General features: G+C 35.0%; 1 protein-coding gene across 8 annotated transcripts in view; it reads right to left on the minus strand.

The window, feature by feature from the left end:
• The window catches only part of Atad2b (ATPase family AAA domain containing 2B), a 141,157-nt gene that overhangs the window by 110,597 nt on the left and 3,216 nt on the right, over positions 1-27,344 (minus strand). For all 8 annotated transcript variants that reach the window (XM_071601369.1, XM_071601371.1, XM_071601373.1 and 5 more), the window contains exons 2-5: positions 11,052-11,203; positions 3,688-3,737; positions 3,174-3,327; positions 679-781 (exon numbers count right to left, since the gene is read on the minus strand). In XM_071601369.1, the coding sequence (XP_071457470.1) occupies positions 679-781; positions 3,174-3,327; positions 3,688-3,737; positions 11,052-11,203 (459 nt within the window). The remainder of the gene's footprint in view (positions 1-678; positions 782-3,173; positions 3,328-3,687; positions 3,738-11,051; positions 11,204-27,344) is intronic.

Raw genomic sequence — 27,344 nt, forward strand, 5'->3', positions numbered from 1 at the left:
TATGAGGATGGAGATTCCTGAATTTGTAAAGGACAAAATGGAAAAAAAACTTACAAAAAATGAAAAACATACTTTCTCCCTCAAGCAAACTGCACCCTAATAGGAGGCAGTAAGACAAGTAAGGTAATTATAAAATAAAACAAGTTTAATGCTGTAAAGACAGGTAAAGAGTACACCAGAATCCAAAGAATAGAAATTCTTCCTCTTATTAAGGAGTGGAAGGGAGGCAGCATTTGTGAGGAACCTTGAATAAGTGGTAGGATTACATCAGTCACTAACCAGAAATATTAGCAAGAGTAAAATATATGGAGGAAAATGATTTGTTTGTATTTGGGCGATGATGTGTAAGAAAATAAAGTTGAAGCCAGATTACAAAGGTCAAGGTGTTTTTAATTAACTCAGTGAATAATTCAGAAACCATTAAATGTTCAAAATAGAGCAGTGAGAGAGGTACACTTTAAGATGATTCATCTGGCAAAAGCATAAAGGGTCTTTTAGGAAAGGTTGCAGCAAGAAGAGAATGAAATGAAGAAAGCAAGCAATAAAATTCCAAACTAAGTTGAAAAGAACAATTGTTGATTCAAAAAATCCTACTGTTGTTCATTCTCCCTTCAAATTCCTCATTCATTGCAATTATTAAAAAAAAAATGAAAAGATTACTACAGCTAATGTACTCACAAATTCTGTATCTGTCCACATTCGAAGTCGTTCCACTTCTCCTGATCGTCGATTCCGTCGGATGTTAATATTGTCCATTTCTTGTAGTACAGCTTCAGCAGTACTACAATTATATAATAAATCCAAGGTTTAGATAATAGTGAGACCACACACTACATTATACATGTCAAAGTCTATTCAGCAAAGCATAATTAAATCATCTCTGATATGTAGCTATATGATTTAATAACTTTCATAACTAGTTTCAGAAGACAATTTGCATTAAAAAAAGATGGAACCAGAACATCTTCTATCTTAATGTATTTATTAAAATTTTAATATAAGGCTTTTGTTTATAAGGCTCCAAATAAATAAATCCATAATGCCACTATAAACAACTGATTACCAGAACCACGGGACTGAAAAACAAAAACTAAGTAAAAATCTTTCAACTTGAAGATATTATTAGGAATGTATAGAAAAAAAAATAACAAAAAGGTTTAAACAAAACTGTGGAACCAACCTAGATGCCCTTCAGTAGATGAATGGATTCACAATAGAATACTACTCAGCAATAAAAGGTAATAAAATCATGGCATTTACAGGTAAATGGATAGAGTTGGAGAAGTAAGGCTAAATAAAGTTAGCCAATCCCAAAAAAACAAATGTCAAATGTTTTCTCTGATATAAGGAGTCGGACTCATAGTGGGGTAGGGAGGGGGAGCATGGGAGGAATAGAGGAACTCTAGATAGGGCAGAGGGGTGGGAGGGGATTAGCAATTAGAGGGGTCAGGGGATTAGCAACGATGAAAGTACATGTATGAAGACATGAATTCGTGTGAACATATTTTATATACAAACAGAGATATGAAAAATTGTGCTCTATATGTGTAATAAGTATTGTAATGCATTCTGCTGTCATGTATTTAAAAAATAAAATCAATTAAAAAAAGGTTTAAAACAGTTAAGATTAACTGGAACTGGTGTTGTGGTTCAATGGTACAGTGCTTGCCTAGCATGTGTGAGGCACTGGGTTCAATTCTCAGCACCACATTTAAATAAATAAAATAAAAATCCATTGACAACTAAGAAATATATTAAAAAAAGATTAACTGAATATATTTTTAGAAATTTTACAGTAGAACACTGGTATCCAAGAAATACATGTTGATATCTTAGCAATTTTTATTTTATATTATAAACACTCTCATAACATTTGCTATGTGCCTAAGTTCTGATCTAAGTGCCTAACAAATAATAACATACGAAAATTTATCTCTATATTATTATTTCCTCTCCTATGAAATGGAGATCATACTAATTGTAAAACTATCTAAAGGCTAAGTAGAGGGCTGGGGATGTGGCTCAAGTGGTAGCGCGCTTGCCTGGCATGCATGCGGCCCGGGTTCGATCCTCAGCACCACATACAAACAAAGATGTTGTGTCTGCCGAAAACTAAAAAATAAATATTAAAAATTCTCTCTCTCTCTTTAAAAAAAATAATAATAAAAAAATAAAGGCTAAGTAGAATGATGTACACTATGGTTTAAATGTCTCTCAAAGTTCACGAGTTAAAAAATTAATCCTCAATGCAACAGAAATGAGAGGTAGGACCTTTAAAAGGTAATTAGGTCACTGGGTCACCATATTCATGAATGGATTAAGGTAGTTACTACAACAGTATTAGTTATAAAAGGGAGGAGTTCAGCCCCCTTTCCCCTTGCCCTCTCTTCCCTTCCTCCCCATTTCTCTTGCATGTTCTTGCCATGCCATGCCTCCACCATGTTCTGATGCAGGAAGAAGGCCCTCAAGAGTCTTAGTTAGACTTTCTAGCCCCCAGGATCATGAGAAATAAGTTCCTTTTCTTTATAATTTACCCAGTCTGTTAGCATAGCCAAAAAAAGGACTAAGACAATATATTTTCTGAGAAGACTAGTTTTGTGAATATAGACGATGAGCTGACAACTGGTGAAACTCACTCACCAGCTAAGTGACTCAATGCTAAGTACTCTGGCTCAAAACATCTTTAATTCAAAATTATGACTAAGCAAAACTACCATTATCTTTTTTCCTCCTAGTGCACAGGACCCAGCCCAGGGTCATGCACATGCTATACAAACACTCTATCACTAAGTTATACCCCCAGCTTTCCATTCACTGTCAGTATGAATGAAGCTTAATATTGCTTAATGAAGCTTAATATTGCTTGAAAACTGTCAAAAACACAAATGTGAAATGAGTAATAATCAAAGGACTACAGTATAGAAATTTAAATAAAATTAGTTTTATCATCTATTCACAAGCGTTTGATAAGAAAATTTTAGCTATTATACACATTATATTAAATATACTAACCTTATGAAAACCCTTATAGTCACTGCCAGCCTTTGTTAATTCAGATTAAGTTTTAAAAGAATTGTGTTTATTGCAGAGGGTGTTTAAATTACTTTTCTAAAAACAACAGGCTTAAAAATCAAATAATTAAATAAAATTGCTTACTGCATAAACATTCATACCTATTTACTAGTTGATCAAACAGCAAACTCTGGTTCACACTTTCAAATCTGTTTTTCCTGGAACGACAACTTTTTCTGACTTCCATGTCACCATTTATACAAGAAAGATCCCCATCTCCCTTCTTTTCCCCTCGAAGGGGATGGCTTCGAAGGGCTACAAGAAGAGAGAGATTTCCATTTCAAAGTACAAAATTCAAAAGGAAGAAAATTAAAAAATATTTAACAATTACTTTTAAAAGACTACAAAAGTTGAACTCTTAAAAGGCTTTAATACTCAATAATCTAAATTTTCTTATAACTTCTATAATCAATCAAAATATTTTAATTATTTCAGTTATACCGATTTTTCAAAATTCAATGATTATGTACATTTTCGCTATGACTGAAATTCAGGTCACTTCCAACTATATAGGAGCACAGTATTAAATTGCTCTCTTCTTCCCCACTTTAATGCTTAAATCTAACACCATTATAAAAATTTCAATACCAACCAGTTTCACAACAGAATACTCACATAAGCTACTATGTCCGTTTGGTAACGTAGCACCAGGCTGAGAAGTTAACCTAGAACACAATTATATTTAATATGCAAACACATCAACATTTGTTTAGATAAACAAGAAATTCAATATTGATGGAATTATTTTATAATCTTTAAAATGTTAGTGATATATTATGCTTTACAGTAAGATAACATTTTTTACTGAGATTGATAGCATACCAACTAATAACATACTAGCTAAGAGTCATTTAATTATTTCAAGAAAAGTTTTTCTCTTTAATAACTTTATTTTAATTATTTATTTATTTATTTATTTTTATGTGGTGCTGAGGATCGAACCCAGGGCCTTGCATGTACAAGACGAGCGCTCTACTGCTGAGTCACGACCCTAGCCCTCAAAAAAAGTTTTAATAAAAGATTATAAACTGAATTTACTGTGTTGTCAACACTATGAATTAAAATTCCAGTGAAAAGGCTTAGCTTAACATGCAGCACAGACTCAACTGAACCTGTAGGTAACCGTGACAACTAATAACGATTGACTCTGGTTGACAAAATACATTCCAAATTATAACAAATTTATTCAAACTGTAAGGGAAAAAAGTACTTGAACACCAATATCATTTATTAATTTCTTTGAAATATTTTATTACACATTTTAAACTGACAAATGAAAACTTTGCTGACTTCTCAGAAATGTCATTTTACAATTCTCCTGTTTCAGGAGAGGAAGAGAAAAATGCCATTAGAAAGAAACTAAAAAGGTCATCAAAACATGAGAGCTTAAGTAGTCACAGTATTCTCAGTATAATCAGAGATTTTAAAAACAAAAACTAAGTTGGTACATAATAAAAGAGCTGTCAATGCAAACTAAAATAGTTTTGAAATACAATTTTTTTAAGATAAAAAACAAGGGAAAAACATTAAACAGCAAATATATACATATGACTTTTTTCTAATCTATATGGTTCATGTAAATTTTTATTTAAAATATTCGAACATTTTTGGTTGTTACTCTAGCACTCTTCATTTTCAATTATAAATATATATCATAATAATACCCCTGGGACAGCAAAGGTTTATAACCAACATGAATATCAGGTATAAACAAAAATGCAGACAAGTATGCATTTCTTCAGGCTGTCAAAAAACAAACACAGGGTGCTGGGGTTGTGGCTCAGTGGTAGAACACTCACCTAGCATGTGCAAGCACTGGATTCGATCCTCAGAACCCCATAAAATAAACAAACAAAATAAAGGTATTGTGTCCAACTATAAACACACACACACACACACACACACACACACACACACGGCTGGGGTTGTGGCTCAGTGGTAGAGCACTTGCCTAGCATGCATGAGAGACTGGGTTCTTTCCCCAGCACCACATAAAAAAACTAAATAAACAAAATTAAGGTATTGTGTCCATCTACAACTAAAAATATTAAAATACACACACACAAATAAAATAAAAGAAAAAAACCTTCCAATTCCCTTTTCTCCCTGGAATACAAAATCTTGTCCTAATATACCACCTTTTATGTGTAACTATAAAGTAATTAATGTAATATGTATATTCTAACAATGTTGCTATTGCACAATGCATTTCTGGAATTCTCTAGAACCCTCGTAAGATCCACTTAAAACCACATAGAAAAATCAATGTGATTACTTCATAAATACTTTTTGGCTTTAGAACCAATATAACATTAACTCAGTTTATTCAGAAATTATCAGTTTATTCAGAAGTCTTGGTGCCAAGTGAATTTTGGCTGGACACAAGGACAAATAGTTGATATTTTAGATCACTTAAATTATTCAAAACAATAAAATGCAGACCTTAAAATCATTCCACAAAAGAAACCTAAAAATTTTTCTGAACAATGGCAACATCATTGGGATAAGAAGCAAAGTAAGATTTTTTTGCTGCTCTAAAGAAGACAATGCATACTTTGGTAATTTTTGTTGCTAATAAAAGATTAGCTTTTAAAAAACAAAGCTTATTCAGGCATGGTGGGACATGCCCATAATCCCATCTATGTGGGAAACTAAGGCAGGATAATTGCAAATTAGAGGCCATCCTAAGCACTCAGGGAGACCTTGACTCAAAACAAAAAAAAATTTAAATGGCTGGAGACATAGCTGAATCTTTGCCTGGCATGTGCAAGATCCTGGGTTCCATTTCTGACTGGGGGGAAGGGGGCTCGTTCCTCATGCTATTCAACCAACTACTACTTCTCTGTTATTTCTCCTTTATCATTTCTCTTTATAAAAAGGAGAAACAAAGAAGGAAAAAGGACATGAAATACTTGGATAATATAACAAGGGAAATACTGAGATTTTAAAGAGTTGACCTGCCAAGAAATAATGTATGAGCCTAAAAAGTCTTTAAACATCAATGTTCTCAAAAGCTAATCACTAAAAATATGATCAGGGATTTGGGGTGTAGACTGTGATAGGGCATACACAAGACCTTATATTCCATTCACAGCATGGCAATCAAGTAGGGTCATTGCTTAAACAAATCTTCCATAGATTATTTATGATACAAAGGTTCCTTTGTTTATTTTTTAAAGTGGAGGTTGGTAGAGAATTTTTTTCCCCAATATCTGTTTCTCAGTTTTTCTTTTTCTACCCGCCCCACCACCCATGGGTGTATGATGTGGTGGGGATCTAATCCAAGATTTCATGCATGCTTAGCAATCACTTTACCTGTAAGCTTTCCCCCCAGCCCTACTAAATTTTTAATTGAAGACAGTTTTGCCCTTCATTAGATGATTATTATATTAGTATTTTCTACAGCTTTAAACAATCTGAGTGCACACCAACACAATACTACTCATTAATGCCAGGTGTAGCATACACATCAATAATCCCAGAGGATCGGGAGGCTGAGGCAGGAGAATCCCAAATTCAAACACAGCTTCAGCAACTTAGCGAACCCCTAATTATCTTAGTGAGACCTTGTCTCAAAATAAAGAATAAAAAAAGCTGGGAATGTGGTTCAGTGGTTAAGTGCCCCTAAATTCAATCTCTGGTACCAAAAAAAAAAAAATTACTAGCTCAAGGCTGAGGCAAGAGGATCACAAGTTTGAAATTAGCCTAGGTAGTTTAGCAAGACCTTGTTTCAAAATAAAAACAAAGGGGCTGGGGTTGTGGCTCAGTGGTAAAGCGCTTGCCTAACATGTGCAAGGCCCTGGGTTCGATCTTTAGCACAACATAAAATAAATAAATAAAATAAAGATATTGTGTTCAATACAACTAAAAAATAAATATATATTTTAAAAAAGAGTTGGACATAACTCAGTGGTAGAGCGCTTGTATAGCAAGCAGGAAGTCCTGGGTTCAATCCCTAATACCACCAACAAAAATTTCATTACTGGCTGGGGGCATAGGTCTACAGCAAAATGTGTGAAGCCCTACTTTAAATCCCCACCACCAAAAGAAAAAAATATGTCATTTCTTATTTTCCTTTTCTCATATAAAGCCAAGGCAATTAGTGATTTGTGAGGGTTATAAACCCTGATTCATAAAAAGTCCCAGTTCTGACAGAACATACACAGCCACTACCACCTCTCAATTCTAATGTGCCTCAGCAGACTGACATAGTGGTCACTGCTGCCAAATCTCACTACTCCCTCATCACCTTACCACAAAAGGAAATTTTCAGGCATGCTATAATTGTTCTGTTAGTCTCATTAAATATTTAATTTTGTCTATCATAAGAGTATGTTATTCTGTTATTCTAGAGACATCATTCTCTAGGCCTCCTCTCCTAAAACCATCACCACCACACTCACTCACACACTACACACGCAGGCCCCAGATTAAATAAATGTCTGAACAGCTAGGCAAGGTGATGCACACCTGTAATACCAGCTGTTCTGAAGGCAGAGGTAGGAACATTCGAATTCAAGGTCAGCTTCAGCAACTTAGTAAGACCCTGTTTCAAAACAAAAACTAAAAAGGACTGGGACTATAGCTCAGTGGTAAAAAGCCCCTAGGTTCAATCCGTACCAAAAAAAAAAAAATGAAAAAGGAAACTCAAAAACTCTACATCCACTTTATCTTCATCCAATTACCTATCTCTAAAAAGAAAACTTATTTCAACAATTAAGAGTAATTTCTTTAGGGCTGTGGCTGGGGCTCAGCTGTAGCACACTTGGCCTGGCTTGTGTGAGGCACTGGGTTCAATTCTCAGCACCACATATAAATAAATAAAATTAAGGTCTATCAAGAACTAAAAAAAAAAAAATTTTTTTTAAGAATAATTTCTTTAAAGAAGTTAGCTGTCTTTGCAAACTTCTTTAGGATTCATTGCTTCTCTAGGATGATAAAATTCCTGCCCATATTAAATTTCCCTGTAAATGAATCATTATTCCTAACGAATTATTTTTCTAAAAGGACTTAAATAATTTTACCTTACATACTCAGAGAGCTGGGTTACCAAAATAAAGAAATCAAAAATTTCAAGTTCATTACATAAAAACAAATCCTAGGGCTAGGGATGTAGCTCAAGCAGTAATGCGCTTGCCTGGCATGCGCGGGGCGCTGGGTTCCATCCTCAGCACTACATAAAATAAAGATGTTGTGTCCGCCGAAAACTGAAAAATAAATATGAAAAAATTCTCTCTCTCTTTAAAAAAAAAAAAAAATCCAAGACTTTTAATAAATCCTGATGTTATATTTATCTACAAAAATCTATAATCCTGATTTTTGTATTATCTCAAAATCTAAAATATTTTTAACTACAAGTCTTTCTTGAAATTCAATTGTGTTGAATGCAATAAGTCAAAAAATATTTTCTTTTCAGGCCACCTAAAACATCAAAAGGGGGCTGGGGATGTGGCTCAAGTGGTAGTGCGCTTGCCTGGCATGCATGCGGCCCGGGTTCGATCCTCAGCACCACATACAAACAAAGATGTTGTGTCCACCGAAAACTAAAAAATAAATACTAAAAATTCTCTCTCTCTCTCTCTCTCAAAAAAAAAAAAAAGGGATAATCTTTTTAAAAAATAAAATAAATAAAACATCAAAAGATCTTAATTCTAACAGGGCAGCACTATTCATATTCCTAGATCAAGCAACTAAAAACACTTCTTAGGGGGCTGGGGCTGTAGCTCAGTGGCAGAGTGCTTGCCTAGCATGTGTGAGGCACTGGATTCAATCCTCAGCATCACATAAAATAAAGGTATTACGTCATCTATGACTAAAAAAAAAAAATTTTTAAATAAAGATTTAAAAAAAAATAAAAACACTTCTTAAATTGTGCAAACTGTAAACAATAATTTTTCTACCAAAACAAAAAACAACAAATTAATTAGTATTCATTATTTAAGCTTTTTATGGAAATATACTTAGTACTTTTTTAAAAGCACTTAGCTTGGTAGTATATGCCTGTAACCCCAGGAGGCAAAGTTAGGAGGATCGCAAGTTTGAGGCCAGCCTCAGCACCTTAGAAAGGCCCTAAGCCACTTAATAAAACCCCATCTCAAAATGGGGGTTGGGGGACACTGGGGATGTAGTTCAGTGGTAAAGCCCTCCTGGGTTCCATCCCCAGTACCACTGGGGGGAAAAAAAAAAGGAATATCAAACTGTAAGATACCTAAATGGAAATATAACTATCCTTCCAATATATTTTGAAGACTTTTCATATGAAAGAACATGATCCAAATCAATTTACATAAAGCCTTTTTGGACAGATAGGCTGTGAAAAATATAGCACATTGCATATGTACAACTGAATAAATATTAACGCTAATATTAACATTAGTAAAAAAAATTATTAAAAATGTTTTTCTAGAAAAAACCTCACTCATTCATTTTATAAATGCAGAATACAGATTACAACAGATAGGTTAAGTATAAAGTATAATTAAATGGCAGTACTCTTTTTCTAAGAGACAGGGCCTCACTATGTTAACTCCTGGGCTCAAGGGATCCTCTCCTGCCTCAGTCTCCTGAGGAAAATTTTAAAAAGTTAAAAGTAATATCTTTTATAGAACATACTGTTTTAAATATAAATCCTTAGAGAGTTTATGTACATAGCCCATCAAAGTCTGTATAACACCAAGATTTTGATTAAAGAGTAACAGTATTTAGGGCTGGGGTTGTGGCTCAATGGTAGAACACTTGCCTGGCACATGTGAGGCACTGGGTTCAATACTCAGCACCACATATAAATAAATAAATAAATAAATAAAATTATGTCCACCTACAACTAAAAAAATATTTTTAAAAAAAAGAGCAACAGTATCCAGAATTTACCTCCATTTATGAAATTAAAATACCTTTAAACGCTTGAAAAAGAATGAAAACAAAGGACTTCCCTTTAGTTTGTTCTCTGCATATCATCAGCAATTGTACATCAAAGACTTTGGAAAAGAAGCAACAGCTAAAGATTTATAGTTCAATATTAAAATCTTTTCTGTTTGTGTGCACACCTATCCAACCTACATTAAGTTATTACCATTTACTTTGAAACAGAGCAAAATTAAGTTCTTCTAATACATATTGAACCAAACACAAAGCAAATTTAATTGAAAACAAGATAATGCATGAAAAAGATTTTTTTTTATAATAATTGAAATCTCATTACATTATAGTATATCAATTCAAGTAGAACATTCAATAATCTTAGGGGAGATTTGATTTATTTTCCATTAAAAAATATAAATCTAGGGGCTGGGGATGTGGCTCAAGCGGTAGCGCGCTTGCCTGGCATGCGTGCGGCCCAGGTTCGATCCTCAGCACCACATACAAATGAAGATGTGTGTTCGCCGAAAACCAAAAAATAAATATTAAAAAAATTCTCTCTCTCTCTCTCTCTCTCTCTCCCCCTCCCTCCCTCTCTCAAAAAAAAAAAATATATATATATATATATATATAAATCTAATCATATGTTTTATTATTAAAACTAGATTTATGGGGCTGGGGCTCAGTGGTAGTGCATGTGCCTGGTATGTGTGAGGCACTGGGTTCGATTCTCAGCACAACATATTAAAAAAATAAAGATCTATCAGCAACTAAAAAATATTTTTAAAAATAAATAAATAAATAAAACTAGGTTTATTAAGCTAGTCATAAATTTTAAGGACTATAAATATGAATGCCCATTCAAGATCCATTAAAATCCTTATTCTTTTAGTAATAATAGTTTCTATTACACACTATATATCTTTATAACACATATACCTTTTACAGAACATTTGGAGAAAATAAATTTACAGACAAAAAATTATAAAATTAGCTTAATTTATATCTACAAGTATTTAAGATACTAGTTGACTTAGAAGTTAAGAAATTAGCATTAACATCAACTCTGAATCACATCAAATAATTCATGAAAAAACAACGAATAAATCCTCCCTTCTCACCTGGTCTGTCCAGTTGTTATGTTCCATTCTTCTCGCTGACCAGTACTTCGCGATTTCGATTTGTCTTTGCAAACAGAATCTGGTTGTTTCAAAGTGCGTTTGGCTGGAGGAGATACGTGGCTATCACTTAAACTCCCATCAACTTCAGCTTTCTGAAAAAGATCATTAAAAATTTATTTATTACTCCTATTAAGAAACAAAATACTTACTATTCTTGGATAATTAAGGAGAGTACTTTTTTCAACCAGTATGTATTGACCAAATCATACTACAAATATAGAAAATATAATTATTTATAAATATAGAAACAAGAAAGGAAGGAAGATTAAAATTATAGCTAGAGGCCAGGTATGGTGGCAAACACCTATAATTCCAGCAGCTCAGAAGGCTGAGGCAGGAGGATCATGAGTTCAAAGTCAGCTTCAGGAAGACTGAGGCCCTAAGCAACTCAATAAGACTCTGTCTCTAAATAGCTGGGGGTGTGGCTCATGGTCAATGCCCCCAAGTTCAATCCCTGGTACCCCCCCCCCCAAAAAAAAAATTATAGCTAGAAAAACATATTTCATTTATTGGTTTTAAATTGAATAAGTTTCAAGAAAAGGTGTATGACTGCTTGGGATACTTACATATCTTTCTATAAGATAATGCTTCAAATGTCCTAAAAACTCTGGTGTACACTTCCCAAAATACGGGACAATTTATATTACTATTTATATTACTAATTTATATACATTATATTTATATTTTACATTATATTTATATTATTTATTTATATTTATATACATTATATTATATTATTATATTACATTTATATAAATTATAATACAATTTATATTACTAATCCTCACAATCAGGAAATCAACACTGGTGTAACGTAAAGCCAATCCACAAACATTCAAATTTTACCAAGTGTCTCAACAATGTCTCTCTGATCCAAGATCCTATCCAGGAACATATATTGCATTTAGCTACCAGATCTTCCCTCCCCTGTACCCTGGAACAGTATTTCAGTCTTGCCCTATCTGTCTTTCATGTCTTGACTGTAAGAGTACAGACCTCTCATTTTCTAAGACAACCCTTCTCTCTGGGTCTAGCTGATGTTCTTCATAATCAGATTTAGGGTACACATTTTGGAAAGAATATATGGAAATAATGCCTTGCATACTATATCCTTCCCATCACTAAGGATGTTAGCCATGATGGCCTGGTCAAGTTGGTATCTGTCAAGTTTCTACAATGTAAAGTTACTATTTTCCCCTTTTTATCTGGTTAGATATTATTCTGATAACTCACCAATATTCTGTTCCTGACCAAATCTCTCCCACTAACTGGGTGGCAACATACTTTATATATAAACAGAGATATGAAAAATAGTAGTATATGTGTAATAAAAATTGTAATGCAAAAAAAAAACAAAGTACACATATAAAGGCATGAATTGGCGTGAACATACTCTATATACAAAGATATGAAAAATGAACTTTGTATGTGTAATAAGATTTGTAATGCATTCCGCTGTCATGTATTTAAAAAAATAAAATCAATAAAACTAAAAAAAAATAAAATAAAAAAGGCTTGGGTGTAGCTCAGTGGCTGGTAGAGCAATCCCAGGTAAATTCCCAGTACATAAAAAAAAAAAAAAAGAAGGAAAGCAGGGAGACAATTAGAAATTCAAACAGCAAGGCAGGAGGTGCACGCCAGTCATCCCAGCCACTCTGGAGGCTGAGTTGAGGCCAGCCCCAGCAATTTAGTAAAGCCCTATGCAACTTAGTGAGATCTCAAAAAGGGCTGGGATCAAACTCAGAAGGTTAAGGGTCCTGTGTTTTCTTTCATATAGGGAAGCTAGAGAGGAAAAAGAAAAAGAAAGGTGGAAGTGGATCTCCTAAAAATCAAAGGGAGAGCAGCAGAGGAAAAGAACAAAGGGATTGAAGGTAAGGAGGGAAGGGGAAGATGCTGGGGAGTGACACTGATCAAGTTATATTGTTACATTGTGTGCATGTACAAATATGTAACAAGTCCCATCAATATGTACAACTATAATGCACCAATAAAAAAAAGTGGGGAAAAAAACAGCGTGGCTAATGTTAATGAATGAATAAAGATTCTGAAAGGCAAAAAAAAATATGGGGCTGGGTATGTTGCTCAATAGTTAAGCACCCCTGAGTTTCAATGTCAAGTACCAAAAAAAAAAAAAAAAAGAAATTTTTAAATTATGTAATAATACTTTATTAATAAAAGACTTTTTTATAATATAATTCTCTAGGCCTTTGCTTTCTCCAACACCATCCTTTAAGAGAGTAAATACTAAAGCTCGAGGTAAGTGAACTAGCTCAAGGTCTAGCCCACATAACTAACAAATGACTGACCAAAAAAGCCCCTAGAACTTTGGCCCTTTTGTTTCCAGTGCAGTTTTCTTTATACTATCTCAGATACTCTACCCTAGGATATTTATAGTCTCCCAAGGTTATGTGCCTTAAAGCTGACCTAATACAACTACTCATCCTAGACATTCTTTACTCCAAATATGCCCAATGGCATGGGCATCATCTGCCTTGTAGCTCATTAGAAATGCAGAATCTTAGAGCCGGGCTCCGTGGCACGTGCCTATAATCCCAGTGGCTTGGGAGGCTGAGACAGGAGAATCCCAAATTCAGTGCCAGCCTTAGGAATGGCAAGGCACTAAGCAACTCTAAATCAAATACAAAACAGGGCTCTAAATCAAATACAAAATAGGGCTGGGGATGTGGCTCAGTGGTCGAGTACCCCTGAGTTCAATCCCCAGTACCAAAAAAAAGCTACACAGAAATGCAGAATCTTAGGCTCCACACCTGGCCCTACTGAATCTGAAACCATTTTAACCAGATCCACAGGTGCTCCATGTATAATGTCTCACTAAAACAGCAGGGAGAGAAGGGCATGGTGATGCATGCCTGTAATCCCAGCAACTGGGAGACCAGACTGAGGCAAAAAGATAGAAGTTCAAGGTCAGCCTCAGCAATTTAAAAAAAACCTCTCAGGAGCTTTGAAAATCATTATTATATAACATACTCAAAACTTAGTCACTGAGAAAACAACATCATGTATTCTAAGCTAAGGTATATTTGTGAATAAGAAATTAATATATATAAACTACTTTAGATCTCCATCTATTTATTTATTATGGAATGCTTGGGATTGAAACCAGGGACTAGTGCATGTTGGTCAAGTGTTCTACCATTCAGCTACACCTACATCCACTCCTTTGCCAATTTAGATACTCCAAGCCAACATTATTCCTTCTAATAAAATCACTTCAAGACCATCTCTTCAATACCATTCTTTCATGAAACCATCCTGAAGAATCAAACCTAAATTGATGCTTTCCCCCTATTAGCTACAATATTTATATATAATTATTTCCACAAACTTATCTGATCAAGCTCTTGTTTTCATAGTTCATCTGCAAGTACTACAGTTTCCCAAACATATTATGGAAACAAATATTATATACTATGGAATTGAACACAAAACAAAATAGTAAAATATTTGATGCCCAGCAATTTTTAAAACATTCTCAGTATGTAAGTCTTTGGACATCAAGTTCTATTCAGGAGTCAGTCTCAAACTGTTGTCTATATAATTATCTGAATTAGAAATCACCTGTATTAGTCATCACAGCAGTATAACCTGCTGAACTAGAATCTCTGGATGTAGAACATTTTAATGAGGGCCTCCAAACGATGCTTAAGCACAAATTTGAGAACCACAGGGAAACAACATAGTTTAAGCATGATATGAGGTACATCATCCTAACTGCTGCACTGTACTGGCATATTTACTGCTCTTATTATGAGAGGGTTTCACACCTTACTTGGCTCTATGACAGAGACCTAGGAATGAATTGCATTACAAAAAGCTCCTTCTCTCCAAAGAAATCTAGGGATTTCAGTAAAGCAAATAACCAAGTTGCAAATAGTTACAAAAGTAGTTACTTCTGCACTACTTAATTAACTTCAACATTGGGGAAAGCTTTAATCTACACCTGATAATAACAATTCACCTTTAATAGGATGATCAAAATGCTCAACCTTAATTTTTTCATCCTCAAAGCACTTTACTAGCTAATTATAACATAACTCTTCCTTTGAGGGAAGGCGTTACTAGTTTCATGACAAAGATATTTCAAAAAGATTATGCAAGCTACCCACAGCCATTTAGTAACCTGTGTCAAAGTTATAACAATTCATAAGTAGGAAAGGTATCTAAAACCAAGGGAATCATTTCATTTAACAAACATTTATTGAGAACCTACTTGACCCTAAACAGTTATAATAATAATAGTTAATAATAAATTATATAAAATTCTGTTAGCCAAAAATGAGAAACGACAACTACTAGTAGAGACAAAGACATCATAATGATGTGGAATTTAAAATGATTATGTAGAGGGCTGGGGTTGTGGCTTAGTGGTAGAGCACTTGCCTAGCACATGTGAGGCACTGGGTTGGATCCTCAACACCACATAAAATAAAGGTATTGTGTCCATCTATAACTAAAAAATATTTATTAAAAAAAAAAGAAAATGTAGAGTTTTCTATGGAAATGGAAAAACATTTTGTAACAATTTAATAATAGAACACATAAAATAGTAGAGCATGATTCAAGGAAGACATAATAATAGTAAAAATCATCAAATGCTACAAGAGGTAAAAGTACAATGAAAGGATATAATAATTCCAATTTAATGTTTGTCCTCAACTTTCATTTTCTGAAATAGATCATTTTCTCCAATATGGAAAAATAATTTTCTCAAGTCTAAGTGTCTCTTAAGGCATACTTTTCAGCTACCACAAATATTGACCACTATTCTGCCACAAATCTTATAAAATTAAGCAACAGAACTTGATAACAAGGAAACAGAGAACAATTTACATTGCTCTGGTTTTCAAGGAAGATATCATGTCCAGATCCAAATTTGTCAGAAATTTAGAATTTGGGTTTTAATCTAAAGACAAAAAGAATGAATCTAAGATCATTTTAAAATAAGAAAGTCAAGGAAATAAGTGAATAAGCAGACCAAATGATTGATATAAGACTTGACAGTCTCATCAGGAATTACAGAAACAGAAAATAAGAAATTGGTTCAAGAATGCAGAATAACTAGATTAAAGATAGCCATATTCAAAATAAAGGTAATAAAAACAGGTACAAAAGATGGTTGTTGTTTGGGGTGTGGTTAAGGATAGCTGGAGAACAGTTATCGAATAAAGAAGTGTAACCTGAAGCCTGATTTGGAAAGACATATTTGGAATATTTAGCCAAAAATCTAGAGAGATGTCTATCAGGTTGTGGGAAATGAAGCTCAGAGATGAAATCAGATAGAGATGGACATGAAACAAGATAACAAAAGAAACGATCTCAGGTAATACACAGAATAAAAAAGAACACGGGGGTAGAAGTCAAAACCTTAAAAAAAATACCTACATTAAAGGAATGTGCAAAGAATCTATCATAGAAACCAGAGAAAAATATAATGTCTCACTAAAACAGCAGGGAGAGAAGGGCATGGTGATGCATGCCTGTAATCCCAGCAACTGGGAGACCAGACTGAGGCAAAAAGATAGAAGTTCAAGGTCAGCCTCAGCAATTTAAAAAAAACCTCTCAGCAACTTAGTGAGACCCATCTCAAAATAAAAAATAAAGAACTTAACAGAATCTGATAATTAGGGTACTCGTAATTAGGAGGGCACTGTTCCCTCTAAGAGGGCAATTTTTTCAAAAAGCTGGGTGAATAGTGAGAAAGTACAGGTAATAACTGTAGATAGAGAGAGTCTTAGAAATATCAGAATTAAGTGAGAAATAAAAGTTTAGTTAGAGAAGATAATGCTATATGAAGTTAGCCAATCCCAAAAAAACAAATGCGGGGAATGTTTTCTCTGATATAAGCAAGCGGATTCATAGTGGGATAGGGAGGGGGAGCAAGGAACTCTAGATAAGGAGAGGGGTGGGAAAGGAAGGGAGGGGACATGGGGTGGAATGTGATGGTCATTACTATCCAAAGTACATGTATGAAGACACGAATTGGTGTGAATATACATTGTATACAACCAGAAATATGAAAAATTGTGCTCCGTATGTGTAATAAGAGTTGTAATGTATTCCACTGTCATATATAAATAAGTAAATAAATAAATACAGAATAAAAAAAAAAAAAGGTTTAAAGGGCTGGGGATGTGGCTCAAGCGGTAGCGTGCTCGCCTGGCATGCATGCAGCCCAGGTTCAATCCTCAGCACCACATACAAACAAAGATGTTGTGTCCACCGAAAACTAGAAAATAAATATTGGGGAATTGTCTCTCTCTCTCTCTCTCTCTCTCTCTCTCTCTCTCTCTCTCTCTAAAAAAAAAAGATGTTGTGTCCACCGAAAACTAAAAAATAAAAATATTAAAAAAAGTTTAAAGAAGTTACAAAGTAGATAAAAGGAATTTCTTTTTTTTAATGATATAATGAGCCAGGCAGATCACAAGTTCAAAGCCAGCCTCAACAATTTAGTAAGACCCAATGTCGACATAAAAAATTAAAAGGGCTGGGGATGTCACTCAGTGGTTAAGCGCCCCAGGTTCAATCTCAGTACCAAAAAATAAAAATAGAAATAAAATGATAAAATGACATGTTTTCCTTTAAACAGAAGAGAAGAAATCATAGGAGAGAATAAGTATTATTTTAAAGAATAAACCAGGCCGGGCGCAATGGTGCATGCCTGTAATCCCAGCAGCTCTAGAAGCTAAGACAGGAGGATCCTGAGTTCAAAGCCAGCCTCAGCAATGGTGAGGCGCTAAGCAACACAGTGAGACCCTGGTACTAAAAAAAAAAAAAAGAAAAGAAAAGAATAAGCTGGGCACAGTGGCACACACCTGTAAACTCAGCAGCTCTGGAGGATAAGGCAAGAGGATCCCAGGGGCACTTTACCACTGAGCGGTATATCCAAGTTGTTTTTTTTTTTTTTAAACAGAGTCTCACTAAGTTTCTTAGGGTCTTGCCTCTGAAAAGACAACCTCAACAATTTAGGCCCTAAGCAACTTAGTGAGACCCTCTCTCAAAATAAAAAATAAAAAGGGTTAGGGATGCGGCTCAGTGGTAGAGCACCACTGGTTTCACTCCCCAATACCAATAAATAAATAAATAAATAAATTTTGACTGATGAAAGAAAATCTGCAAAGAGACAAAAATGAGAGAAAAAAAAAAAAAAAACAGAATAGGAACATTTTCCCCAACGTTACATCAGAAAGTGTATGGGTGCAATCAATCTTTTCCAATTTCCTTAATAAGACAGTCTTTTTGTCTTTAAAAAAAAAAAAAAAGTACTCCAGCTTTCATGAGAAAGCTCAGAAGTGTAGCGGATTTCTTTTTCTTTCATTTATAAAAAGAATGCACAGAGGTAGTGGTTGCCATGACAGCAGAAAAGAAAACTTTGACCAACACTATTCTACAAAGTCCTGAAACTTCAAGCACACAAAATGTCCTGAGTTTTCCTCAAATATCCCAAGAGCAAGGCTTACTAATTTAGTATTTCTAAATAATCCTAGGAAATATAGGCACAGAGAATTAAACCTGTAATTCCAGTGACTAGGGAGGCTGAGGCAGGAGGATTATAAATTCAAGGCCAGCCTCAGCAATTTAGCAAGACCTAGCAAGACTGTCTCAAAAAAAAAAAAGGCTTGGAAATGCAAGTCAGTGGTAAAGTGCCCTGGGTTCAATCCTCAGTATCAAAACAAAAACAAAACCCAGCCAGCCTATGATAATCTAAAATACAGTTTTCTTCCAGATAAAATTTTCTGGAAGATAGTTTTGTTCTTAACTTGAAAATGTTACTTACTTAAAATGAAAAAGAGACATGAATCCTGAAAACTGCCACTGACTTGGAAGTAAGAACCAATCCCATACTGCAGCACCATCCCTGACTCAGAAACTACCTCTTAAGACAGAAGAATCACGTGAGGCTGTGTAAATAACAAATACTATACCCACCACCGCCTGACAGTAGATAACCGTATCAAGAAGAGATACTTATTAGGCTTTGTAGGAGTAATATAATCTTATAAATTTATTAATTATCTTCAGTGATTAATTTCTTCCACAAATAACATTTATTAAGCACCTATTTTTGTGATACTAAAGATATCCAGTGATTGGGCAACCATAATCATATTAAAATTTAAACCAGCGATAATAGTATATTTTTAAATTTTTTTAACTTTAGTTGTAGACAAACACAATGTCTTTTTTTTTTTAATTAATTTATTTATTTTTATGTGATGTTGAGGACCAAACCCAGGGCCTCACATGTGCTAGGCAAGCACTCTGCCACTGAGCCACAACACCAGCCCCATAGTATATTAAAATTTAACAGTGCTGAAGCCAGGCATGGTGGTGGTTCATGCCTGTAATTCCAGCTACTTAAGGCTGAGGCAGGAGGACTGCAAGTTGGAGGCCAGCCTCAGCAACTTAGTGAGATCCTGCCTCAAAAATAAATAAATAGATAAATAGATAAGAGGAGGAGACCGGAGCTCACCATGCAAGGCCTGGGTGTGATCTCCAGTATACTAAAAAAAAAAAAAAAAACAGTGCTAACCATACAGGAAAATGGAAAACAAATTTATTTAGCCTCATTGTAGAACAACTCTTTGACTCAAAAACCTCACTTTACCTGAAAGAGAAAGACATGTAGCAGGTCATTTCCTGCTACACTGTTTATTATGTCAAAAACATAAAGACAATCTGTGTACCAATAAAGGTTAAATAAATAATGATGTAATGATACAATGAAATATTAGAAAACCCTTAAGGATAAACTTATGAAAGAATGTACATGATAGTAGAAAATCAACTATCAGTAATAGCATATTTCTGGGTCAGTGGCCCATGCCTGTAAATCCAGCTAACTTAAGAGGCTGAAGGAGAAAATCTCGAGTTTGAAGCCAACTTGGGCAACACAGCAAGACCCTGACTTGAAAATAGAAATATCATATAGAATTTGATTCCTTTTCTGTTTAAAAGTACACATATAAACAACCCTTACATACATGTGCAATGGTCTGGAAGGAAATATCCAGCTTTAACAGTGGTTACCTCTAAAAACAATGAACTAGAAGAATTGGAGCAGGGAAAGGCTTTTCCTCTTCCTCTTGTGCATTGCCATACTTCCCAACATTTAAATAAAAACAAAATATTTTGCTACACAGCTGCGGTGAAGGGTCTTACATACTCTTATCTTCAGTGCATGGCACAGAGTAGTTACTAGATTATAGCAATTTAAAACACCACTTCCGGGCTGGGGATGTGGCTTAAGCGGTAGCTCGCTCGCCTGGCATGCGAGCGGCCCGGGTTCGATCCTCAGCACCACATACAAACAAAGATGTTGTGTCCACTAAAAAATAAATGTTAAAATTCTCTCTCTCTCTCTCTTACAAAAAAAAAAAAAACACCACTTCCATTTGAACTGTTATTTTTTAAAAATTACATGTCCCTTGAACAAATATCACTTTCTCCCAATTCTCCCATCTAATAAATTTGGAGACTGAATTGAAATAATAAAAAATTGGGGAAAAATAATTAAATATTTACTGTACTGTAAAAATTTTTAACATAAAACCACCCAGGTTCATGAACTTGTGCTGCCAGATTCCCTCATTTGTGCAAATGTCTTAATGTATTTTTCTCCAACTGTTTCTATGCATACATTTCCATTTCTTATAATGAGTCATTGATTGAGAAAGTGTAGTTCCTATCTTCAGTTTTACTTTTTAAACTGGATTCCTTGACCTTCCACAATCAAGTACACAACTACAATACTCACTATCCAAAGTGTATTATCCAAAGTGCATACACTGGAGTAGCTAAAGGGTGTTCTTAAATTGTAAGGAAATGAACTTTGCATCAAGTAACATCAAGATTTTATCCTCTGACAAGGGGGCCAGTTAGCATATGTGCACCAAAAGGGTCTACAGAAGTCAACTTCAGGAAGGCCCAAGTAAATTTCTCCAGCATGCCATCAAAGGTGTTAACAACCATGTGCTTACTTATCAGTTTAAGGACAAAATTTTCTTCGGAGTGCTAACATCTGAACAGAATAAATTCCAGAAGGAATGAAAAAGAAAGAAATATGGTTTACAGAAATTATGAAGAAAATTTACCACAATCAAAGAAAAAAATGAAAAACCACAGATGGAAAGATGGAAGATGGCGGAGGGGGGAGTGAGAAAAAGCCCATACCGAGAAATACAGTAAAATTTATGAATGAAAAGAAAAATTTATATAAGCTTCAAAAGAGAATACAATGCCTACAAAAGAAAAAGACTTCAACAGTAATGATGACAATGGAGCCAGGAAAGGTGGTGATCACAGCTACTCAGGAGGCTAAAGCAGGAACACAAGTTCAAAGCCAGCCTCAGCAACTTAGTGACTCAAAAAATAAAAAGGGGTGTGGATGTAGCTCAGTGGTAGAGCACTCCTGGGTTCAATCTCCAGTACCAAAAAAAATTAAAAATTAAAAAAATGTTGCTCAAACTCATTAATAATCTAAGAAAAGCAATCAATAAGCTAGATAATGCCAAGCATCAGCAGGAATGTGGGGGATACAAGAACTCTCATCCACTAGTACTAAGAATGAAGTCTAAAGCAGCAAATCTGGAGATAATATTTAAGTACATGTACTCTCTATTCCATTCCTGGATAGCTCTCAGAGAAATTCTCATACTAAATCCACAAGAGACACTGTATAAGGGTATTAAATGTAGCAATACTTGCAGGGAGTTGGAAGGAATCCAAGTAACTATCACTTGAAAGTGTACAGTTAAAATGCAATGGATGTACTCTATGAGGTACTATGCAGTAATTAGATGGAGTGACTATATATACACAGCCACTAAATGATGAAAAATAAAACTTCTTCTAGAGCTAAGTATGACCTATATAAACTTGAAATACATGACATAAACCGATACAGTGGCTAGGTTACCTATCATCCAAACATGTTAAACAGAAGAGCGTTTACAGTACTAATCATTCTTTCGAGACAACAAGCACAGTCTGTGTTTGGGCCAGTCAAATCAGAACTATCCTGGGCTAACAGGGACATATGATCCCCTTTCCTATTAGTCACTATTTTCTTTAACCTAGGAAGACAAATCTTGATGAAGAAGATAAACTCAATTTGTTATTTTACTTTTAACTATGCTGAATGCTTGGATGTCATATCATCAGTGAAATATAAACCACAGATACGCTATATCCCTAATATAAATTATTTATAGTTATGATCATTCCTCAAGATGAATACTTACAAATCAATTGCATTATATTCATTAGTAAAATTCTGTAACATGACTTCTGTTACCATCTCAACCTCTCAATAAGAGATTTCTTACTGAAAATTCTTCAGTATATAATGCCCATACTTAAAAAGAGTTAAAAATTCAAAAAGCAATCATTCCACAAAGTTGTAAAATAGGGCACAGTTTCACACTATACTTCCCCCCTCCCCCCAGTACTGGGGATCAAACCCAGGGGCACTTTACCACAGAATTACATTTCAATGCTTTTTATTTTGAGACAGGGTCTTGCTAAGTTGCTGAAGCTGACCTTGAACTTGCAATCCTACCTCATCCTCCAGAATCACTGGGATTACAGGTGTACACAACTGTGCCCAGCTAGATTATTCTTTCTATATACATTTTCAAAGATCAATTTTATTCTGTAATTGATTTATCTTCACCACAAGTTGCCAAACTGTTAATCTAAAAAGTTCAATTTTCCTCTATTTTTCTGAAATTACTTAGGTTCCTACCAAAAAAACAAAACAGAATGGCTGACAATTTTTTTTTTTTAATTTCTAAATTCAAGTCCAAAACTTTCAGACTGTTTCAATCATTCTCTCCCAAATACTCGAACCACAAAACCAGATCATAGTTGTCACTAACCATAGAATGTGCAAGGAAGTTGGCTGGCACATAATTCCTTCTAACCATAAGTTTCTATCCAATCTCTACAATAATATCCTTTTATTTCTTCACCTAATTCTAAATTTGCCACAAAATGAGGTGTTAAAGACCTTAAAGATCTAAAAGGAGGCAAGAATAGGTATAAACTTCACATATAAGGATTAGAAAAAAAAAAAAAAACAATTTTAGAGTGCTTCTGGCCCCCTCTAAAACCCAAACAGGAGCTGAGTGTGGAAGCAACAGCCAAAGAAAGGGTGTTAAATCGTGTGAATAAGTGTAGATGTAAAGTTATTAGACTTGAAGAGTCAATTTGTTGTTGTTGCTGTTATTGTTGTTGTTGTAGTTGGACACAATATCTTTATTTATTTTTATGTGGTGCTGAGGATCGAATCCAATGCCTCACATTTGCAAGGCGGGCACTCTACCACTGAGCTACAGCCCCAGCCCTCAATTTTTTTTTTTAATAGAACACATTTCTGTCTCCCCCACACTAGACTTTACCATGTTTTGTTCTCCACCTGCTTCATCCCAAGAACCATGTCACTTACTGGGGATTCAGAGAAGCATGTGATACAAGTATACTGCACAATTCTAGGGAATGCCATTCACACAGACTACATAGTGAATGGTACTTCTCAATTTCTGCAGCATGTCAGCCCTAAAACAGTGAACCAGTTAGGTATGATGGTGGTACAAACCTGCAGTACCCGCTACAAGAGAGGCTGAGATAGCAGGACCACAAGTTCTAACTCAAAGCCATCCTGGCCAATGTAGCAAGACAAAACACCCATAGAAAGAGGTGAGATGAAAAGAGTCCCACCAAAACATTCAGTGATAAAAGATTATATCTCTAATCATTTGGCATCTACCCAGAAACAATTTATCACGCTAATAATTTATCATATGCATACCATGAAGGTAGGGACTGTTTCATATATCCTCTGTTCTCAAAGTCCTATCATCATGGTTTTCACAAAATGGGTCAATTCCTCAATATGCTTTCATTCAGTCATTCACAAGATATTTGTTGAGCATCTTATGTGTCAGATGTTGGGCTAGGCCCTAGGAATAGAGCAGTTAGGGAGATATAAAAGTATTAAATATTCCACTCCAGGTGCAGTGGCACACACCTGAAATCCCAGTGATTCAGGAGCATCACAAGTTCAAAGCCTACCTCAGCAACTTAACAAGACCCTGTCTCAAAAAGGGGAATGGAAGCTAGGGACATGGCTCAGTGGTTAAGTGCTCCTGGATTTCATCTCTTGCACGAAAAATGTGTGTGTGTGTGTGTGTGTGTGTGTGTGTGTGTGATGTTCCTATTAAGAGATCAAAAATCTAAATAAGGGGGCTGGGATGTGGCTCAAGCGGTAGCGCGCTCACCTGGCATGCGTGCGGCCCAGGTTCGATCCTCAGCACCACATACAAACAGGGATGTTGTGTCTGCTGAAAACTAAAAAATAAATATTAAAATTCTCTCTCTCTCTCACTCTCTCTTAAAAAGAAAAAAAAATTTTTAAAAAGAAAAAAATCTAAATAAGAAAAAATAAGTTGTGCACAGAAATGAAATTAAAAATGCACACAAGTGAAACTTCATTGTATATTGCCTATAAGAAATACCCAACACAATTCAAAATAATATGGTACTTTTCTGAAATGGCTCCTTGAAAAGAAAGGATCATTCTTTATTAGGTGAAGATAATGGTTTGACTCTTTAATTCTGATATCAAGTGGTAACCCTACCACTTGTCCAACTGTTTCCAGGGTTATGGGTTTATCTATAGTGGGTATTTAGAAGACATACAATTAATGACCTAAGAATCTATCAAAGGGTGGTTTAAAAGACTATTGGCCAACCTGAGTGCTGTGTTGCATGCTTATAATCCCAGAGACTTAAGGGGCTGAGGCATGAGGACTGCAAATCTGAGGCCAGCCTCAGCAATTTAGTGAGAACCCCAGCAATTCAGTGAGAACCTGTCTCAAAATATAAAAAGGAGTGGGGCACAGTGGTAAAGTACCCCTAAATTCAATCCCAATACAAAAAGAAAAAAAAGACTATTGGCCAAGCCAAGTGTGGTGCCTATAGTCCCAGTTACTCAAGAGACTGAAGCAGAAGGATCATAAGTTTGAGGGAGCCTGGGTAACTTAAGGAGACCCTGTCTCAAAAAAGAAGGCTGGGGATGTAGCTCAGTGGTAGAACACTCCAGGGTTCAATCCTCAATACTGCAGGGCTGCAGGGGAAAAGGAGACAAAAGGCCTGAATAGACATTATAAGACATATTAAATGGATAGCAGGTTCAAGAAAATCTGCTCTATTTCACTAATCTTAAGAAAAATGCAGAGCAAAAAACCAAATGAGATATCACCTTTTACCTTACAAGATGAATATCATCCAAAAAAAAAAAAAAGACAACAAGTGTTAAATAAAGATGTGAAGGGAACCCCAGCACACATCAATGGGAATGCAAAATGGAGCAACTCCCACAGTAAATAGTAGTAGGATCCTCAGAAAAATAAAATAGAACTGCCAAATGATACAGCAATCTTGCTTATTTATTCAAAGTAACTGGAATCAGAATTTCAAAGAGATATCTGTACTCCCACATTCACTGTAGCATTACAAACAAAAGCCAAAATATGAACATAATCTAAATGCCAGACAATGGATAAATGAATGAAGAATATGTATATGAGGGTGTGTGTGTGTGTATATATATATATATATATATATATATATATACACACACAAATAATATAATACAAATATGCGTGATTGAATATAATTCAGCCTTTAAAAAGAAGGAAATCCTGGGCTGGGATTGTGGCTCAGTGGTAGAGTGCTTGCCTCACATGTGTGAGGCACTGGGTTCAATTCCCAGCACCACATAAAAATAAATAAATTAATAAAAGTAGTGTGTTCACCTACAACTAATATTTAAAAAAAAAAGGAAATCCTGCCATTTGTGACAACATGAATGGATCTGAAAGACATTATGCTACATGAACTAAGACACACACACACACACACACACACACAAATATTGTATGAACTTATTCATGTGTGAAACCAAAAATAGCTGAACTCATAGAAGAAGAATAGAAAGAAAGGTGATTGCCAGGAGGAAAAAGGTTGAGGAAATGAGGAGATGATAGTCAAAGGCAACAATTTCACTTATGCCAGATAAATAATTTTGGAAATCTACTACACAGCATAGTGCTTACAGTTAAGAATACATATTGTATATACAAAATTTTCTAAGAAGGCACACGCCTGTAATCCCAGTGGCTTGGGAGGCTGAGGCAGGAGGATCGCAAGTTCAAAGCCAGACTCAGCAACTTAGTGGAGGCCTTAAGCAAATTTGTGAGGACCCATCTCAAAATAAAGATTAAAAAAAGGGGTAGGGATGTGACTCATTGGTTAAGCACCCCTGGGTTCAACCACTGGTACAAAAAAAAAGACTTTTTCTAAGAAGGTAGATCTTACATTAAGAGTCTTACCACCAAAGAAAAGATAATAATAATGATAATAGTATAAAAGAGGGGGGAAGGAAAACTATGGGAGTGATAGACATGTCTGCAGTCTTCATGGTAGTGATGGTTTCACAGGTGTATACTTTTCACCACTCATCAAATTGTATACATTAGGTAGAACTTTTTTCATGTCAAAAATATTAACAAAAATAAAAAACTTTAACCCTAGGGAAAGTTAGGGGGGACAAAAGAAAATAGTTTCAATAACATGCACAACATATCATATGTTTATTTCCCTATCCTATACATATATCATTTGGGGAAAAGGCAAAACTCTACAAATAGCTCTTTGTGATATGGCTTTTTTCTAAAAAGCAGAAGAAATGGTCTCTAGACATAGTAAATAAAATAATTTTAAAACAGAGGGAAAGAAGGAAAAAAGTCAGAATCAAATATAGAGTGAAGAATATAGCCCAAAAGCAGAAAAAGAGCAATACATTTCTTCTTACAAAAAGAAGGGTCTTGCTGGGTGTAGTGGCACATGCCTATAATCCTAGAAACTCCAGAACCTGATGCAGAAGAACTGCAAGTTCAAGGCCAGCCTCAGCAACTCGGCAGGACACTGTCTCAAAATAAAAAATAAAGGGCTTAGGATACAGCTCAGTGATAAAGTACCCCTGGGTTCAATGCCCAGTAACAACAACAACAAAAAAAAAAGTCTTCAGACTGGGGATGTAGCACAGTGGTAAAGCAATTGTCTAGCATAAGAGAGGGCACAAGGTTCAATCTTCTAAATCAACAACATGGGAAACCCCATTCTCCATCAAATAAGACTTTACAGACAAAA

This window comes from Marmota flaviventris, chromosome 14 (genome assembly GCF_047511675.1).
Source record: "Marmota flaviventris isolate mMarFla1 chromosome 14, mMarFla1.hap1, whole genome shotgun sequence".
Lineage (NCBI taxonomy): Eukaryota > Metazoa > Chordata > Mammalia > Rodentia > Sciuridae > Marmota > Marmota flaviventris.